This window comes from Phyllostomus discolor, chromosome 6, assembly GCF_004126475.2.
Source record: "Phyllostomus discolor isolate MPI-MPIP mPhyDis1 chromosome 6, mPhyDis1.pri.v3, whole genome shotgun sequence".
NCBI classification, from domain to species: domain Eukaryota; kingdom Metazoa; phylum Chordata; class Mammalia; order Chiroptera; family Phyllostomidae; genus Phyllostomus; species Phyllostomus discolor.
The window spans coordinates 76,695,654-76,716,778 of record NC_040908.2 but is presented as its reverse complement, the minus strand read 5'-3'; the positions used below and the strand labels follow the sequence as shown (position 1 = coordinate 76,716,778).

General features: G+C 37.1%; 1 protein-coding gene across 9 annotated transcripts in view; it reads left to right on the top strand.

The window, feature by feature from the left end:
- Nucleotides 1-21,125, top strand: part of ARHGEF12 (Rho guanine nucleotide exchange factor 12) — a 220,213-nt gene that overhangs the window by 72,392 nt on the left and 126,696 nt on the right. For 6 of the 9 annotated variants that reach the window (XM_036028377.1, XM_036028373.1, XM_036028380.1 and 3 more), the window contains exons 2-4: nucleotides 184-207; nucleotides 2,110-2,195; nucleotides 3,649-3,705. In XM_036028377.1, the coding sequence (XP_035884270.1) occupies nucleotides 184-207; nucleotides 2,110-2,195; nucleotides 3,649-3,705 (167 nt within the window). Of the gene's footprint in view, nucleotides 1-183; nucleotides 208-2,109; nucleotides 2,196-3,648; nucleotides 3,706-4,676; nucleotides 4,812-21,125 lie in introns of those variants that run through there. The other 3 variants (XM_036028379.1, XM_036028374.1, XM_036028381.1) reach the window with 2 other exon arrangements.

Below are 21,125 nucleotides of genomic sequence, written 5' to 3'. Positions count from 1 at the left end.
TGCAAGGTATTTAAGATACTAAAAATGATATCCAGCTTCTTACTTCACCTGTTTGTTGAATTGCTTTGGGAAAGTTAGCACAAAATTTAAGTCCCTTATTCTGATCAGTAGCATGCAGTAAATTTAATGACTATCTTACAAGTGAAATAATTAAATTTATCCCTTTTTTTCCCTTTGTTTTAGGTTTCCCCTCAAAAAACCTATAAGGTAAGTTGTTCATGCATTTAGGTTAAATTTTAATCGGAAGTATTCCTTTGAAATTATGGTGAATTTTTTTGTGGTTTTTGAAAATGTGAATTTTAGTTTAAAATTACAAAATATTTTACAAATTTAAAATGTAACAGGTGTTTCTCTTTTTTCTGCAAAATGGCTTTGTTTTGATAACAAACGTTTTTAATAAAAGCATTTTAAATGTTTGTTCAAGTTGATGCTTAAGATCACACCCTATGAAGAGGCTTAATTTTACAGTCCATTGGGACTGCTTTCAGTTGTGAATATCATGGGGAATGTAAAGGAATGATCAGTTTTTGATGTGTTTTATCATCTGGGTGACTATAGCTGCCTTTAGTTAATGTATTGTGGGAAACTGAATCAGTCTTCATTAAGACAGTGAAGGGGAAAAGTCCAAAATGTTCAAATGTCTGTGTCATATCTATGTATCTCTACATTTACTAATTTCCCAGGATTAAATGTCTCTTCCTCAGTACTTCTTTAACATCCTTCTCTTTCATCTTAATTGTCATAAATATTATTTAAAATGTAGGTAGCATGTTATTCCTAATTATTATAGTGCATTTATCATTTTGATGACACCATACTACAGGATACCAATGCTAATCTTGGCATTTCAGTTATTTAGTAGTATATATATTTATTGTGTTGACCAGAAAATTGTTTGTTTTTTCTTGCAAGATGGCTCCAGTAGTGCTTAGTTGTCTTAAGTTCATTCAAAACAATTTTGTTAGATTATACAGTGACAGCTGTTATATCAGTGTGCATTTAAAACAACTTACCAAAATTGGTAACTTTTTGTGTAGCCATTTTAATATTGAAGATGGAAGAAAGTAAGCAACATTTTTTAGCATATTATGCTTTATTATTTCAAGAAAAGTAAATAGACTTTATTATTTCAAGAAAAAGCAAATTTCAGTTGCTTTTTCTGCAACTGAAATGTAGAAAAGATTTGTGCAGTTTATGGAGATGGTGCTGTGACTGATCAAACGTGTCAAAAGTGTTTGCCCCACACTGTTGTTGGGATAATTGTAATAAAATAACAATTAAAACATTTTTTAAAAAGTGGTTTGTGAAGTTTCATGCTGGAGATTGGAAGGTACTTCACAGCCGGTAGACCAGTCGAAGTTAACCATCAAACTGAGACATTAATTGAGAACAATCCATGTTCTATCATGAGGATATAGCTGACTATCTCAAAATATCCAAATCAATAAAGGTATTGGTGAAAATGAAAAACATCTTTTATTGTACAGACAAAAACCATACGGCCATTTTGGCCACCCAATAGTTATGGTTTTATTTACTGTCCAGCCGTTATCTGATCAGGTAACTTGATAAACCATAAGAAAAATAATAATTCTAATGTTATCTGGGCTTGGCTGAGACTGCCGTGGCTAGAATTATAGGCAGGTTTTAAGTGAAGTTTTTCAGAGATATTTTTTTTAACTGCTCTCATCAGTGCTATATTTACACAGTGATTTTGAACTTGATCATGGTGTATATATAAGATTGGGCAATGTGTTGAATTACAAGTAAACAGGTTTCTTATCTGTTAAATGAAAATAATAAAGATTTTTCTTTGAAAAACCACTAAAAGAATTTAGGCAGTTATTTCTAAGAATAAAACTGACTTTATAACAAAACTACTTTTATCATTTTTAAGCATTTTTTATAACCAAGTAAATAGACTCTGAATTACATGCAGCGCAGACTAATTTTAAAATTTCTTGAAAAGTATAGAGAGGTTTATGAGACTGTGTAAGGTAAATTGATTTCTTGGTTTCTTTTTGTAAGACACATTTGAGATTTTTAAATTACGTTTTTGTGCTAATGACTTTTTTGTAGTAAATATTTGATTGCTTTGATTTAATTTAGGCATGGAAGTATTTTGAGCCGAGAGTCACCAACAGATAAGAAGCAGAAAGTTGAGCGCAGTGAATCACATGATTTTGACCCTGCAGGTAAAATACTCTTTTCTTCCAAATTATACTGAGAGAAATAAGCTTCAGAATGTTATAGTTTGAGCTACATAATGACCTGAAACACTTGTTTCAGAAGGAGAACTTCTGTTTATGACTCACCTTCCTCTTCAGTTATACCATATAAAATCTTTGCACTCAGGGAATACGAACATTTTTAACTTTCAATACTATGGATTCCACTATGGAAGCATCATTGTAGAGTGTATTTAAATATGGCGATGATAATAGAAATAGTTTTTATGTCATCGTTGGGTGTTTTGTTAAGATCAAGGACCTAGTATTAAGATACATCATAAGTATCAACCAGTAGTAAGTAAAAATCAAGTGTGTAACAACTACCAATTTCTGCAGTCATTTAAAAATTTAGGTTTGGAGTAGATAAATTCAACTTCAAAATTAATTATCATCTTAGTTTAGAGTAAGCAAATGAAGAGATGCCTTTTTCTTCAGTCAAAAAGTATTCTGAACTGAGCTGTATTTCAGCCTTAGTTGTGTTGCTCTTTCGTCAAGTTTTCATGTTAGTAGACTTTCACCTATTTATATCCCTTAATTTATGCATATAGTTTGAACTCTTTTTGTAGAATATAAGCTGTTGCTTTCTCTTTGTAAATTCACCAAGTATTTAATTTATTAAAAAATTGCTTGATAATTTTGCTTTCTTTATTTGAAACTGATATGTGTTCTTTGTGCACATACTATTTTATTGTGTTGTATGTTCCTGTGACAAAAGATAAAATATGTAAATGCTAAGGTTCCCAGATACATAAATATAATTTAGATATTTAGAAAAAATATAAATTTTTAATAGTATTTTTTGTGTCTAATTGAGATTACGTAAAATGAAACCCAATCATCAATTTGTGAGGTTTTGGTGGTGGGAATATTTGGTATGTAACTTCTGGATCTCCATTAAAAGATGATTATTTCTGACACATAATTTTGGCATTATGGTGCTCAGAGACTTTTATTTATATTATTAGTTATTGTCTTGCTAATGAGGGTTACAAGTCCTGCTCTACGTTCATAAAAGTATTTGTGGTCTTGTTAGATTGACTTATTTTCGTATTGTTTATCTGTGTTGTGACCATTTCTGCAGACAGATCTAGCAAAGTTATATGCAGTGCGTCATAATGAGATTATTATAGTTTTTATTGCTTTTGCCGTCTCTAAAATTGTCATATATATTTTATAGACTATTCATGTGTTGTTTTCTTTGAACATATTTTTATTGCACTTTTCTTTGGTAAATCTTTAAAATACGTCGTGGTTGTTCATGACTATTCTAAGTGCTATCATCATCTGTGATGTTCATACTTTATGTTTGCATGATTTAACTTGATCATGATTCATTCTTTTCCCCCCATAAATTTTTCCCCTTACATTGGTCTCCATATTTTCTATATCTCTCTCCTTTTCTCCCACTCTTGTGCAGATAGCTCCTCCAAGAAGACAAAGTCTAGTTCAGAGGAGAGTAGATCCGAGATATATGGTAAGCTTTCTATAGACAATTCAGCCTTGCACCTTTGGAGTTTGCTTCACGCTGTTTCCTTTTTAAAAATAACTATAACCTTCCTGTATCTGCTCTGCATGGCATGATCTGCCGGGAAAGGGAGCCTGGGGTTTTAATATGGCTGTAATGTGGAAGCTTAAGGTTGCTAGAAAACTAACATTGTAGAATAAGAATAGGCCACATTACTCATCTTCTCTTTTATTTTGTTCATGTTAGGGAAGTGATTATCTCTCATATGTTTGGTTTAGGTTCCTTCATGTAACGTGGGTGAGCACTGAATAATAATTCTTCTTCCTCTTCCTTCTTATTCTTTATTCATCTTCCCTCTTCCCCCCTCCTCCTCCATCCTCCTCCTTCTCTTTCTTCTTCTCCTCCTCTTATTTCATTTTCTTTATTTTTAATTAGGGCATTAATTTCTTATTATCTTCTTCCCATGTCCCATTTGCAGGGTTTGAGTCACGTAGAATTTCATCAGTGCTACTAGTCTTTTAATTATAGTGCTGGATAACTTGATGTGTGTTGACAGTTCTTTGGAATTTTTATCTTTTGGTTCTTTATTTTTAATTGCATCATCCTCTGGAAATGCTGTTCTTGTGTAATTTATCCACAGCGACAAAGTGCCTTAAGGATTTTATTTTTATAACCTGAAGAATTTGTCTATACCTTTCATAAGTTTCTCCAAAGCTTATTCTGTTTGAATGGGCAAATTACAAATCGGTTTTAAAAATAATCCTTACAAAGAGCAGGTTTAACCAGAATGGTCAATTTTTGTAACAGGTTATTGAAACACTATATTTCCAGATAGTGTTTTGTCTTGCAAGGATAATATAAACCATATTTATGAAGTTTGTACATATTTTTCTTTTTCCTTAGCAAAGTTTTACCTTTCCTGTTTCCTGTTTTGATATCTAATCAGTTTTCTTGAGAAAAGTGAATAGGAAAAGCAGAGCCTGGAACAAAGACTTTGAAAATAATCTCTAAAAGACTACGAAGTTATTTTTTTAGAAGATTCCTAATTTGTCATCAAAGGAAAACCATATCTTCTCTAGTAGAGCCAAACGTCTGTGAAGTAGAAGTTTTCCCAGGTATTGCTGATTCCTAGCTTGATATATATGAAAGGAAAATAAAATATGAAAATATCTCTAACCCTTTTAAGATATTTTATAATTTATATCTCCTGATACTTCAGCCAATAATATCAGATACTTTTTAATATCATGAGGCTTCAGTGTTGGGTTATAAAGCAGTAAATGCTTCTTTGTTAGATACATATATAAAATTCTTTGCTTGAGTTTTTGTGACCAGTGCTTTTTCTATGTAATTAAACCTTTTATAGTAGTTCAACAGGAAATGTATACTATGCCAGACACTGTCAAGTTTATGTTTTTTTCTTCCAAAGTATTTGGCTCCATATAAGGAAGAAGTAGCTTCCGAATTTCTTGAGACTTTTTTTTTGTTCTGTATAAAGAGTTTACTGTGGTTTATTCTCCATTTAGGAGATGAGAACACTGTCTTTATAGCCCATGCTTTTTGAGTAACCTCTGCAGTGTTGTTATTCTATCTTCCCCACCATTTTCCCAGATCTGTGGTATGTGTGCAAAAGCTTGCTCTTTGCTTAAGATGATAGGATCTTTGCTTTAGATTATAAGATGATAGGCATGAGTGAAAGCTTCCTGTTTGATTTGGATGTTAACAATATTTCAGACATGCCGTTGGCTTAGTAGTAATAGAAATGGTTTAAGTAGTAATGAGGATGCAAGATGTGGATTCTCTGTGTGTTTGTTTCTTGAGAACTGTTGAAGTGCCTTTTGTGGAGGGAACTGAGCCATGAGTTCTCAAAAAGCACTTAGAAAAGAGTTTTTCAGAACGAAGTTAATTAGCATTTTAACTTAAATCTTTTTCACATTACAAATATTTTATCACCTGTGTGAATAGACTTCAGACTGTGTGCAGTTAGCATGGATGAAAAAGAATCTCTAACCTCTAGGGAGCCGAGGAAAACTTGGACATAATGGAATATGAGAGTAGAATCATAGCCACTGGTGACATGACTTTAGCATAGGGCTTCTTAACAAGCCAACTTCTAACTTTAGAGATTATACATTGCCTTGGAGTAAAATTCATTAACTGGATACTTAATACAACTGCCAGTTATTCACTTAATAAATTGTTTATTTTAAACTCTTTTAGCCGTTTTTATAGCTGTTTTATCAGAGAGATTTGCTTTGCTCATTTTAAAAGGAAACCAAGTGTTTGTTTTGCATTGACTTCTTTTATTAATTTTCTACCTGGTATAGTAGATCAATATTTATTACACATCCCCTTATTTTTCCTTGTGCCTTTTAGAGTCTGTTGATCATATACAGATGTATTTTCTGATCTGCAATTTAATGATACTTAATTTTCCATTTTTCTTACTAATATTATAGTGAAGAAATTCTCTAGCTTTTGTGGGATACAAGAGATTTAACAATGGAATTTTGAGTTAGATACTCCTTCCTAACTTCTGTCTTAGTTTCATGAAGAGATTTCAGTTGATAGTATTTTGTACAAGAAAATAAGTCATATCTTTTTGAAGCTTTCTTTAGTCTGCTGGGGCTGCTATAACAAAACACCAGAGACTTGGCTTAAATAACAGAAATATAATTATTTTCTTACAGTTTAGGAGACTAGAGTGTGAGATTAGCTTGTCAGCATGGTTGGATTCTGGTGAGAGCTCTTCTGGATTGCTTTGGCTCACATGTTCTTTCCTTGGTGTAAGCACATGGAGAGAGAAAGAGAGAGAGAGGGAGAGGGAGGGAGAGAGAGAGAAAGAGAAGGTGGGCGAGAAGTGGCAGAGAGAGAGAAGCTCACTCAATATATGAATTTTGTGGGGGACACAAACATACAATCTTTAACATAGGTGAACTGTTAGTTTCTCATATCTGTAAAAAGAGAAGTTCTTGGTTTGATTTATTTTATTTATTTTATTTTTAGAGAGAGGGAAAGAGAGGGTGAAAGAGAGGGAAAGAAACATCAATGTATGAGAGAAACATTGATTGGTTGCCTCTTGCACATGCCCCAACAGGGGATTGGGCCTACCCAGGCATGTGCCCTAACTGGGAAATGAAACAGTGACCTTCTGATTTATTTGTGGGATGATGCTCAATCAACTGAGTCATGCTGGTGAGGGCTCTTGGTTTGATACTTTCTTTCACCAAATTATGATTCTCTTTTTTTCTTTTAATATTGCAAAAAGCATTCTGCAATATTAATTTTCTTTGTCCTTATAAAGCATTCATTTCTTAACCTCTTGTAATCTGGTATCTGAACACATACTATCTGGAAGGTAAACCAAAATATTAGACTTGAAACTTATTCTCAGTTCTTACCATCTTTCTGAACCATTTGACAATGCTGACACTCTTCCTTTGGTTTGTACAATATTATATCAATCTGGTTCTCTTTTCTTTATAATTATGTTGTCTTTTCTGTACTTAATTGCTTTTTCTTTTTCTAGTTTTGTATTTTTAACTGTTTGTGAATACTTTCCGTCTAACTGTTCTTCATATTCACATTGACCAATCTGAAATTTGTCATTATTCTTTATGGCTAGAAATCAATCTCCCATTGATTTTCCTGATTTTTTTTTTTTTTTTTGAGTGGCACTGTCGCCTAGTCTTACTTTTTTAATAGTTATTTTTGCCTTCTTTTACTTTGTCCTCTCTTGTTAATTGTTTGCAAGGTCCCATTGATTCTACCATCACTTTATTTTTATTACTCACTATTTGGTTCTATTCCCACTCCTTTTCATCATTTTATCAGACTATTTTAATAGACTCATAATTTTCTTTCACTTTTATTTCACGTTGATCCACTTCCTATTCTCCATCCTTGTATATTTTGTCAGATTAGTATCACTAACAAGGATTTGGGCATTTACTTGCTAGGAAGTACAAATAGTTATTAAAATATGCCATAATTTTGTTTCAAATGTATCATTCTATCTTAATTTACCATTCATCTAAATGTACCAGGGTCTCCTTCATATTTTCATTTCTGAAATATGGCTTGGTTTTCATTCTTTGTTCATGTCATTCCCATTGTCTTGAAAGGTTTATATCCTATAATTTCTTGTTAGAATCTTCCTCATCCTTCCAGGATTTCCTGGATGTGCCCAGCTGCTTCTGTTATCTGAGCTCTGACGTCCTGCTTTGTGTCTAGTTATTTGTACTTAGGTTTGTCTTCACATCATCCATCATGCTTGATACCCTGAAGGCACTTGTTCAGTTTTGATTGAATGATTGTCGAGATTGGGATGAGTATTATAGGAAAGAGATTTGGTGGAATAAAATGTTGATTCAACTTAATTGGATTTTTCTTCTGAGAAATTTTAACATGAAAGAAGAAGTAACTTATAAATGAGACTTACTATTGGTAGGAATAGCTTAAAGAAAGAAATCAGCATACTTGGAACATAAGACACCTCTTGTGGGCAGCATTGTGCATTTAGAATCAAGAAGCTTTTTTTTTTTTTAAGATTTATTTTATTTATTTTTAGAGGGGAAGGGAGAGAAGCATCAGTGTGTGGTTGCCTCTTGCATGTCCTGTACTGGAGGCCTGGCCTGCAACCCAGGCATGTGCCCTGCTTGGGAATCGAACAGACAACCCTTTGGGTCTCAGGCCAGTGCTCAATCCAGTGAGCCACAACAGCCAGGGCAAGAAGCTTCTTAATCAAAGGATTATCTGAGGTCTTACTCATAAAACATATATGTCTGGCAGCAGTTTAAAAATGAGCTGTTTTTATGAGGTTGCCCATGGTCTTTTTCCACATCCTTCCTGGAAGCTAATTCTCTTATTATGTTTTTAACATTTTTTATTGTTGTTTGAGTAGTTTTGTGCCTTTCCTCCCACCCCTCCGCACCACCCCAGCCATCTCCACTTCCCTCCCCTGTTTCCACCTATTGATTTTGTCCATGTGTCCCTCATAGTTGTTCCTGTAAACCCTTCACCCTTTTCACCCCATTATCTTCGCCCCTCTACCCTCTGGTTATTGTCAGCCTGCTCCCAACATTAATGTCTTTGGTTATATTTTGCTTGATTGTTTGTTTTGTTGATTAGGTTCCAGTTAAAGGTGAGACCATATGGTATTTGTCTTTCACTGCCTGGTTTATTTCACCTAGCGTAATGCTCTGCAGTTCCATCCATGCTATTACAAAGGGTAGGACCTCATTTCTGCTGCCAAGAATTCCATTGTGTAAATGTTCCATAGTTTTTTTGATCCATTCATTTACTGATGAGCACTTAGGTTGCTTCCAGTACTTGGCTATTGTAAATTGTGCTGCTATGAACATTGGGGTGCATAAGTTCTCTTGGATTGGTGTTTCAGGGTTCTTAGGATATAATCCTGGCAGTGGAATTGATGGGTCAAAAGGCGGTTCCATTTTTAGTTTTCTGAAGAAATTCCATACTGTTTTCTGTAATGGTTATATAAGTCTGCAATCCCACCAACAGTACATTAGGATTCCCTTTTCTCTAAAACCTCTCCAACACTTGTTGCTTGTTGCTTTGTTTATAATGGTCATTCTCAGTGGCGTATGGTGGTATCTCATTGTGGTTTTAATTTGCATCTCTCTGATAGCTAGTGGTACTGAGTATCTTTTCATATGTCTCTGGACCCTCTGTATATCCTCCTTGGAGAAGTGTCTGTTCAAGTCCTTTGCCCATTTTTTAATTGGGTTGCTTGTCTTCTTAGAGTGGAGTTGTGTACGTTCTTTATATATTTTGGAGATTAAACCCTTACTGAGGTATCACTGGCAAATATGTTTTCCCATACGGTTGGTTCTCTTTTCCTTTTAATGCTGTTTTCTTGAGCTGTGCAGAAGCTTTTTATTTTGAAGAGTTGCCATTTGTTTATACTTTCTTTTATGTCCCTTGCTGTAGGGGACATGTAGGCGAAAATATTGCTGCATGGAATATATGAGATTTTCCTGCCTGTGTTCTCCTCTAGGACTTGAATGGTATCATAACTTATATTTAAATCTTTTATCCACCTTGAATTTATTTTTGTGTATGGTATAAGTTGGTGATCGAGTTTCATTTTTGGCATGTAGCTGTCCAGCTCTCCCAACACCATTTGGTGGAGAGGCTATTTTATGCTTCTGCCCCCTTTGTCAAATATTAATTGACCATAGAGACTTGGGTGTGTTTCTGGGCTCTCTGTCCTGTTCCATTGATCTATGTACCTGTTTTTATGCCAGTACCAGGCTGTTTTGATTACAGTGGCCTTGTAATACAGTTTGATATCAGGTATTGTGATCTCTCTTACTTTGCTCTTCTTTCTCAAGATTGGCACAGCTATTTGGGTTCATTCATGTTTCCATATAAATTTTGAAGTGTTTGTTCTATATCTGTGAAATAGGCCATTGGTACTTTAATAGGTATTGCATTGGATCTATAAATTGCTTTGGGTAGTATGGACATTTTGATGATGTTAATTCTACTAATCTTTGAACATGGTATATATTTCCATTTGTTTGTGTCTTCCTTAATTTCTTTCTACAGTGTTGTGTAGTTTGCTGAGTACAGGTCTTTTACCTCCTTGGGTAGGTTTATTCCTAGGTATTTTATTTTTCTTGTTGCTATATCAAATGGGATTTTTTTGTGATTTGTGTTTCTGATGTTTCATTGTTGGTATATGAAATGCCTTTGATTTCTGAATATTGACTTTGTATCCCGCTGTTTTGCCAAATTCATTTATTAGGTCAAGCAATTTTTTGGTGGAGTCTATAAGATTTTCTGTGTACACTATTGTGTCATCTGCAAACAATGAGTTTTGTTTCCTCTTTTGCAATTTGGATGCCTTTTATTTCTTTGTCTTGTCTGATTGCCATGGCTAGGACTTCCAATACTCTGTTGAATAGAAGTGGTGAAAGTGAACAACCTTGTCTTGTTCCTGATCTTAGAGGGAAAGCTTTTAGTTTTTGTCCATTGACTATGATGTTGGTTATAGTTCTCTAATATAGGGCCTTTGTTATGTTGAGGAATGCTCCCTCTATTCCCACTCTGCTGAGTGTTTTTATTATAAATGGGTGCTGTACCTTGTCAGTTGCTTTTTCCGCATGTATTGATATGAGCATGTGATTTTTGGCTTTGCTTTTCATTATGTGATGTATTACGTTTACTGATTTGCAAATATTGTACCATCCTTGCATCCTTTGGATGAATCTCACCTGGGCATGGTGTATGATCTTTTTAAAGTATTGCTGGATGCGGTTTGCCAATATTTTGTTGAGGATTTTAGCGTGTATGTTCATCGGCGATATTGGCCTGAAGTTTTCTTTCTTTGTTGTGTCTTTATCTGGTTTTGGGATTAAGATGATGTTAGTTTCATAAAAAGAGTTTGGGAGTATTCTGTCTTCTTGGATTTTTGGAATAGTGTGAAGGATAGGAGTTAGCTCCTCTTTAAATGCTTTGTAGAATTCTCCTGTCAAACTGTCCAGTCCATGGCTTTGGTTTGTTTGAAGTTTTTTGATTATTGCTTCAATTTTTTCAGCTGTTATTGGTCTGTTCAGGCTTTCTGCTTCTCATTCAGTTTTGGAAGATAATGTTTTTCTAGAAATTTGTCCATTTCACCTAGGTTTTCAAATTTCTTGGCACATGGTTCTTCATAGTAATTTCTTACAGTCCTTTGTATTTATGTAGTATGTAGTTGTAATCTCTCCTCTTTCATTTCTGATTGTGCTTATTTGGCTCCCCTCTCTTTTTTTCTTGAGTCTTCTTAAAGGCTTGTTGATTTTGTTTATGTTTTCAAAGTACCAGCTCCTGGGTTTATTGATCCTTAGAATTGTGGTTTTAGTTCCTTGTCATTTACTTCTATTCTGATATTGGTTCTTCCTTTCCTTCTACCTGCTCTGAGCTGTCTTTATTGTTGTTTCTCGAGTTCTTGTAAGCGTAGGGTTAGGTTATTTATTTGAAATGTTTCTATCTTTCTTAGGTCGGCCTCTGTTGCTATGAACTTCCTTCTCAGTACTCCCTTCACTGTGTCCTGTAAGTTTTAGATTGTTCTGAGTTCATTTTCATTTGTTTCCAGAAACTTTTTGATTTCTTTTCTAATTTTATTCTTGACTCATTCATTGTTTAAAGCATGCTATTCAATCTCCATGAGTTTTAGCGTTTTGGGGTTTTTTTTTTGCTTGAGGTTGGTTTCTAGTTTCAGTTCCCTGTGGTCAGAGAACATGTTAGATATTATTTCAATTTTCTTGAGTTTGTTGAGGCTTGTTTTGTGCCCTATGATGTGGTTTATCTTTGAAAATGTTCCATGCACATTTGAAAAGAATGTGTATTTTGCTTCTTTGGTATGAAAGGCTCTCTGTATATGGCAGTTAATTGTCTAGGGCATCGTTCACTGCCACAATATCTTTGTTGATATTTTGTTTGGAAGATTTGTCCATTTTTGACAGTGGGGTGTTAAAATCCCCTTCTATAATTGTGTTGCTGTCAATATCTTTCTTGAAGTCCTCCAAGATTTTTGTTATGTATTTGGGTACTCGTATGTTCGGTGCACATATATTTACAATGTTTATGTGTTCTTGAAGGATTCTTCCCTTGAGTATTATGAAGTGACCTTCTGGGTCTCTTTTTATGGGTCTTTTTTTGAAGTCTATTTTGTCCAATATGAGTATTGCTACCCTAATATTTTTTTCTGTCCATTTGTGGGGGTGCTTTGCCCGCAGAGCCCTCTGTCCGCTGTGGATGAGAATAAGTCTACCAAGACACGATCTCCTTGGGAAGGAAAGGTGGCCATTCTCTCAAAGAAGTATGAAGACCCTTTTCCTCAACGGGCTTTTATTGGGTTCAGTTTGTACAGAAATACAGGTAAAGCTCATCAGTCATTGTCAGGCAGTAAGGATCCAAGAATAGATAACACGCAAAGAACTATGAGGGCTTATTCCGAGTCAAGGTCTATTAGCTAAAGGGCCACAAAACTTTGGGAAACAAACTCGTATCCTGCTTGGATCCTTATCAGAAAATTGAGAGCATTCTTAGCAAAGCAGGTTTCACAGGATTTTATGCATTTTTTCTTAGGCTCGGGGAACCTGCCCTTTCCAGTACAGGGTGTGCAGCCCTCTATGTCACTGTTTTAGGCTTATGTCAGTCAGGGGAAGTATGGCAGCCAAAAGATTAGGAGACTTCTTGCAGGCAGAATGAGGACTCAGGCTATGTCAGAGCCAAGGGTCAAAGGTCCATCATGTCCTTTTTCTATAGCCCTCCAAGTCCTTCCCTGAGGGCCCCCTCGTGATTGTGCCTGTCTTAGGTTTCCCCTCTCTTGAGGAATCTTACCTGTCATGGGCTACCCTATCATGCACTGGGGGCCAGGCAGGGTGAAGTGAAAGGGGCAGAGGCAGCGTCCCTGCCAGGGAGATAAGCTTTGTCTCTGTAGTGGCCTATGGTCCCAAGGTCTCTCACTCAGCCTTAGCCATGAGGAGGTTACAGCTTCTAAAACCAGGCAGGGCAGTTCCCAACATCCATTTGCTTGAAATATTTGTTTCCAGCCCTTCATTTTCAGTCTATGTAGGTCTTTTGTTCTGAGGTGGGTCTCTTGTAGGCAGCTTATGTGTGGGTCATGATTTCTTATCCATTGAGCTATTCTTTGTCTTTTGATAGGGGCATTTAATCCATTTACATTTAAGATGATTATTGATAGGTACTTATTGCCCCTTTTTTGTACCTTCATTCCTCTCTCTTTCACTGTTTTTTGTCCTATTCTTAAAGCACACCCTTCAGCATTTCTTGCAGAGCTGGTTTGGAGGAGGTAATATTCTTTGAGGCTTCTTTTCTTTGGTAAACTCCTTATTTGGCCTTTCATTTTAATTGAGAGCCTTGCTGGATAAACTAGTCTTGGTTGCAGGCCTCTGGTTCTCATACTTGGAATATGTCTTGCCATTCCCTTCTGGCTTGAAGCATTTCCATTAAGAAGTCAGCTGCTAGCCTTTTTGGGGTCCCTTGTAATTGTGGGCCTCTTTGGGTTCCTCTTGATTGGGACTCTGTGTTTCCTGGATTTTTGTGACTTTTTCTCTCATCAAATTAGCGAAGTTTTCCATCATTACTTTTTCAAATAGGTTTTCTATCCCTTGCTCTTCTTCTTGTCCTTCTGATATCCGTATTATACAGCTATTATTACGTTTCATATTGTCTTGCATTTCTCTGAATCCCTCTTCATTCTTTCTGAGCCTCTTTTGCTTTTCTTGCTCTTTCTGGATGTTTACTTCTGCTTTGTCCTCTAGCTCATTGATCTGATCGTCTGCTTCATCAATCCTGCTTTTCATTCCTTCTACTGTGTTCTTCAGTTCAGAATGTGTATTCTTCATTTCCTCTTGGCCCTTGTTTATAGTTTCTATTTTCTTTTTCATGTTGATATAGTTTGCAGTGAGTTCATTGTAGCTTCCCTGTAGTTTCTGGTAATTCTCTGTGTGCTCATTGAGGTTCCTAATAACCATTGCTTTTAACTCGGTATCTGATAGTTGAGTTACCTCTATTTCATTTACATTCTTTCTGAGATTTCCTCCTTTCCTTTCATGTGGGGATTGTTTTTTTTTGTCTTCCCATTGTTTGTTTGTGAGACTCTTCTTGGCAGCCTCAGCTTCTTAAGTTGATCTGTTCTGACTCCCTGGGTTTATGGTGTGAACTTCTGTGGTAGAAGACCTCTGAGATTCAGTGGTGCAGTCTCCTTGATCTCTTGAGCTCACTGGTCTTGGGCTGTCATTTATGTTTGTTCTCTGTATGTCTTTGGTTTTTGATTGTTGTTGGGTCTTTCTTTGGTGGGTGCTTCCCACCAGCTGGTTAAGTGATGGTCACTCTGTCCACCAAGTCTTGTGTTCTGTTCTGCAGGTGTGGATAGGTTTTGTTGAAGCTAGTTTTTCTGTTGGTACTAGGATTTGAGGGTTCTCTCTCATTCTTGTTCTGTTGTTTGGTTTGGGTAATTTCTCCACCATTCAGTTTTATTTCCAGATTGGTCCTGGGTTGACGTTAGTGTGGCTTCTACTCCCTCCTTCACCCTCTTCTGTTGTTATCTGTCGGTGGTTCCTTTGTTGGTGCGTTTTGTCTTCCATCCAGTGTACTGGTGTTCACAGCTCCCATCTGCTCATTTGGAGGGGGAATGCAAAATAGTTTAAGACATCCAGGAGTGTGTTCCATGGTATTTAAAGTACCAGCCGGTAGAGAAGAGATGGGAGATCCTTTGGATATATATAGTGTTCACTCAACTAGCCACTCTTTTGAAAGGGTGGGAAAAAAAATAAGACGTGTGTGTGTGTCAGGGGGAATTGTGAGTTGGTTCTAGAAAGCAGTGAGCTTGTGGGAGGTCAGATTATGAGATATAGTGAGAGTAAAGGATAGAAAATAGGTGCAGTATGCAAGTGAATAGTTCACCACAACAGTAAAAAGGTCCAAAAACAGTGAAGTGAGTTGAGATCCAGGAGTGGTGCTTTGTAGTATTTACAATTGTATGGAATAGAAATTATTTATAGTAGTAATGGAGCAACAGTTATATGACAGAAACTATGTGATCTGAATAACAAGAATAGGAAGTATAAGACCTAGAGTAGTGTGCTAATGGAACACAAGTGAAGTGAAAGACAGAAAATTAAAAATACACTATGAAAGAGAACAAGGGAAACAGTCAAACCAAGCAATTTAACAATCTAAGTCAAGAAAACTAAACAGAAAGAAGAGAAATACAAAAGTACTAATAAAAGTAAAAGATGAAGCCCTGGCTGGCGTAGCTTAGTGGATTTAGCGCGGGCTGCGAACCAAAGCATCACAGGTTCGATTCCCAGCCAGGGCACGTGCCTGGGTTGCAGGCCATGGCCCCCAGCAACTGCACATTGATGTTTCTCTCTCTCTCTCTCTCGCTCCCTCCCTCCCTCCCTCTCTCCTGTCCCTCTCTAAAAAAATAAATAAATAAAATCTTTAAAAAAAAGTAAAAGATGAACAAATAATGAAATGATAATAATAATATAAATATACAACAAATTGCACCTTCTCTGGAATAGCAAAGTGAAATTTGTCTCACTGCCACAGTTGTTGAGATGACTTCTCTAACACTGGGGTCTAACTCTGATCCTTTCACAGCAGGTTTTAATGTCTCACTTTTGGGTATTAAAAACAAACAGGAAGGAAGGAAGAATAAAAAATAAAAAACAAGCCTCCTGCTGGCTTTAAACTAGCCAAGCCAGTTCTGTTGGTCTTCTTGGCTGCAGCAGGGTAAGGGGGGATTGGTTTAGCTTTTCTCCCTTCCTGTGGTTTTATGGCGACGAGGGCCAGATCTGAGCTACACTATACTCTCCACAGTTGCCCAGTTCCTCAGTTGGCCCCCAGGCCCCCAGTGTCCTTCTGCATCCAGCCTATGCCTTCAGTCCACCAGTTGTGCTGTCCTTGAAGTGCACCATTTAGGGGCAACTCACACACAACCTTTTTGCTCTTTGCTAGGGACTCTCGGAGTCTCTTCAGGGTAGTTCGGTTCCCCCATTGAGTTAAGTGTTTCTGGGGATTGCTGGCTCCCCGAGCTCTGTTGCTCTCCTCTGCTGGGTCATCTCTGCCTTCCTCTTAGTGAGCCTGTGTTCCTGCAGAGCAGGGTGGCTGCCCTGGCGGAGCCGAGGGATCATACCTCCTGTACTGCTGTGCTTAGGCAGTGGGGTTGGGCATGTGGTGCTTCTATGTTGTGGGGTCAGGTGCATTCCATGGGGGGTGGGGGGCTGCTGCTTGTGCTTGGTCTCTGCTACAGGGGTGGGATGGGCAACCAGTGGGCCATGTGGTCTTGGTCTGGCTTGCTCCTTCCCTAGACTGCGGGCATGAGCGCTGGAGCTGCACTTCTGGGGTGGGATCAGCAGCTGCTGGACCAGGGGGTCCAGCGCAGGACATCCCCAGGGCTTCAGGTGTAAGCACTAGACCCCCCCACCCCACCTGTGCAGAGGGAACCCAGTCTTGGGACAGCAGTGTGGGACACATACCAGCTTACACTGCAGCAGGGGCAGCCATGTGGGGTGTGTACTGGCTGGCTTGGTGGCGCACCAGTGGGGGCTCCAGTGCAGTTGGTGCACTCTGCCTCTGTGGCTGGCATTAGGGTTGTAGCTGCAGTCCTGGCAGCAGAGGTGTGCCCACCGCCAAGATTGTGGAAGCTGCAGGGCCTCAGCCCAGGGAGTCTGGGGTGGCTGCCATGGGAGAATTCCCTGAACAGCCCCTGAGTGCCTTGGTGTGGTTTTTTTTTTTCTTTTTGAAAAAGTCCTTCTGTTCAAGCCTGCTACTCCAAACAAGCACCTGGCCTCTCACACAGCCCAAGCCCAAACCCAACCAGACCGGGGACTCACCAGGTCAGGGTCCATCATGGCCCAACTCTCCCAGCCGTCATCCACATTCTCAGCGGGTGCACACTGCCCCTGTGTGTTTGCCACTTCGTCCTTATTCCCCTCAGCGACTTGAAGCATCCAAGTCCATCCTGGTGCTGCTCAAACCCCTTTGTTTGGCAGTGGAGGAAGTCAGTGACCTGGCTCTCTACCAAGGATCTCGTGTTTTGTCCCAAAACAATCTCCTACTATCTAATTTTTCAATGTTCTATACAGTTTTGGCCTCCATCCTTCATCTGAGCACTGTTGGCTATTCACTCTGTTCCTCAGAAGGTGGGCTAGGTGTTCCATCTGTAGGCCAGGGAAAGTGGATTCTGTTACCATGTATCTGTCTCCCTGCCATCTTCCCCCTGGAGAAACATGTTATTTGATTTTGAATCAGAAGGAACTAATAGATCTAAGCATTTGAGAGATTGGATTTTTGAATTTTGAATGATATCACAGCTTAGTTTTCAGTTAAGTTTGTACAGATGGGGTAGATTTGAAATCTATAGATTCTGAATGGATTGTATATATATAAGGTATGTTTTCTTTTTATATTGGTCTAGTAATTCTTAAAGTACATCAGATTTTCAGATTAGCAGATGGACTTAAAATAATAATACATGGACAATAAAGTGGGGTTGGGTAGAGAAGAAAGATGAATAGGATGTGTACATAGTTCTTTATCCTTTTCCTCTTTATCCTTTGTTCCTCATCTTTTGATGTAGAATTAAAAGGAAAAATTATCAGGCTGGACCATTTTGAATTGGAGAAAACTGGTTTGCAGTATTTTGAGGGAATCTCATTATATTTACTCAATCCTTAAAAGTCTGTTAGAACCCTAGGCATATTTGTTAAAGCTAACTGTGTGTGGTGGTTATTTTTTTTCCTCTAATATACCTCCCTTTCTGTGATTCCATCCATTCCTAGACTCCTCTAGTTTTGCAATTATTATTATTTATTAACAATTTTTTAAAAGTTTTTTTCTATGCCAAAACATATATCAGATCCTGAGATAAGATTATAAATAAGACAGAGTCCCTGTACCCTTGGAGCATAAAATCTTATGAAAGCATAAAAACTAATACACATCAAATGGCACTATGAAGTAAATAGAGGGTGCAGTGGGTGTCTGTAAGAACTCATCTACCGGTATGGATATTCAGGAAAAGCTTATACGAGATGTCCAGTTTCTTGAGACCTTCCTCTTGTCTCTTATCTCCTGAAGTTACTCTGAACATCCTCTGTTCAGTTTTCATTCTCTCTACCTCTTTCATTTAAAACTAATTTACTTGTACAACAGTGTGGTTATTGTGGGGAGGGGTGCACAATGGTTGGAGGTGGAAGAGGGTATAGGGGTATAAATGGTAATGGATAAAAATACAACAAAAAATAAGGCAAAAAGTAAAACTAATTTGTTACAAAATTTAGACAAAAATATAAATGAGGATTGATCCTTTTAGAGGAGAATTTGCAAAAGTGATAGGACTTTGTTAACAGAAAAGTATTTTTAATAGATTTTTAATTGAAAGCATTGATAGACAAGTAATATATTTTTGATTAGGAAATTTCAAGGCAACCTACACTCAATCATAATAAAATGACATTTAACATTTATGAGCCCTTAAATATGTCAGGGATTAAATTAGTTACTGTATGTTCGTTATATTAAAATGAAATACACAAACACACAAGCTCTTAAATCTTCACTAACAAGGAATCAACATTAAGCAAAGGAAGACGGTTTAATTCAAATGGGTTATCTTTCCTTTACCCTCATTACAATTTACTGTTTCATGGGAGTGGTGAATTCAGATTCACCTTGAGTTAAGGGGTAATGTTGAAAATCATTTCTTAGCCCTGGCTGGCGTAGCTCAGTGGATTGAGCGCGGGCTGCGAACCAAAGCATCACAGGTTCGATTTCCAGTCAGGGCACGTGCCTGGGTTGCAGGCCACGAACCCCCAGCAACCGCACATTGATGTTTCTCTCTCTCTCTCTCTCTCTCTCTCCCCCCCCCCCCCCCCCCCCCCCCCCCTTCTCCCTCCCTTCCCTTCTCTAAAAATAAAAATAAATAAATAAAACCTTGTTAAATTTTTCAAAAAAAATCTCTCTGAAAAAAAGAAAATCATTTCTTGGGGTACAATTTACATGAAATAAGATGAATCCATTTTATATGTTCAGTTCATTGAGTTTTGAGAAATGAGTATACTCATGGAACTTTTACCTCAATTAAGATAAAGGATATTTCCACCATCCCCAAAAGTTCCTTAATGTTCCTTTGCAGTCATTCTCACTATCCTGCTCCTAGGCAATCACTAATCTGATTTGTTACTATAGTTTAGTTTTGTCTGTTTTACATCACATTCATATAGTGTTTATTGCCCTCTTTTGCTTAGCATAAATGTTTTTGCAATTGATACATGAATACATGCATACATGAGTGTATTCTGTTACAGGAGTAGTTCTTGTTTTATTTTCTAGTTTTGAGCTTTTATGAACAAAAACTATCAACATTTGTGTAGCAGTCTTTGTGGACATCAGTTTTCATTTCTCTTGTGAGTGAAATTGTTGGCATACATATGTAAATGTATGCTTATTTTTCTAAGAAATTTCTGAACTGTTTTTCATAGTGTATAATTTTACACTTCCATCAGTATTTATGAACATTCTGGTTGTTCCACATTTGTGCCAACATTTGGTATTTTAAGTTTTCTTTCTTTCTTTACCAATTTCAATTTGTGTATAATGGTATCCTCAATGTGATTTTAATTTGTATCTTTCTGATGACTGCAGACGTTGAGCACCTTTGCATGTGCTTATTGCCCATTGGCATATCTTTCTTTGTGATGTGTTTTTTCAAATCTTTTTGTCCCTTTTAAAGTGTCTTCTACTTTTGAATTATAGAGTTGTTTTTTCTTTAATATGGTTATAAGTTCTTTATCAGATACTTGTTTTGTGAATATTTTCTCCCAGTCTGTGACTTGCCTTTCATTTTCTTAGTGTCTTTTAGAGGAGCAGATGTTCTAAATTTTGAGTTCAATGTACCATTTTTTTTTTCCTTTTGTAGTTGATGCATTTTCCTCCTAAAAAATCTATGACTACATTAAGGTCTTGAAGATTTTCTTTTGTGGTTTCTCATGAAAAATTTTATCTGTTTGTTTAGGTCCATGATCTGCTTTAAGTTAATTTTTGTAAATTTAAGATTCCTATTGTCCATGCTGGAATGTAGTTATTTCAGTTATTTATCTGTAGTAGGCCCACATACTTGTGATATTTCATTAACAGCAAGAAACCTATACAGGGTCTGTCTGGGAAAAGTACAGCCATTGTTAATAATAATGAGAAGAGTTCATTAATGTCACCTGGCAGCCAAGAAGAATGGACTGGAATGTGCATGCATGAAACTAGTACAACTTCACTGTACTAGTCAGTGGGGCGGTAGATGCCATTAAGTGAACTGGGGTACAGTGTGGCCATCCCATTCAAAATAACTGAGCGAGTAGAGCAACAGTGAATCTGCATCAAATTTTGCATTAAGGTTGAACATTCCTCCATGGAAACTATTTGGATGATTCAGAAGGCCAAAGCTATGGGCAACTGGTTGGATGATTCAGAAGGCCAAAGCTATGGGCAACTGGGGACTGACAGCTTCATCATGACAGTGTGCCTGCTTATGAATCATTTCTTGTGCAGAGTCTTTTGGTGAAACGTCAAATCAGCAGGTTATTCAGTCCCCATACAGATTTGGCACCCTGTCACTTCTGGCGTTTCCCAAAACTAAAATCACCTTTAAATGGCTAGAGATCTCAGACTGTCAGTAAAATTCAGGAAAACACGATGGAGCAGCTGATGGCAATTGGGAGAACTGTGTGAGATCCCAAGATGCCTATTTTGAAGGGGACTGAGGCGTCACTGTCCTATCTACAATGTTTCTTGTATCTTCTTCAATGAATGTCTCTATTTTTTCATATTACATGGCTGGATACCTTTTGGACTGATCTCATATATATAAATCTATATAAATCTCATATATA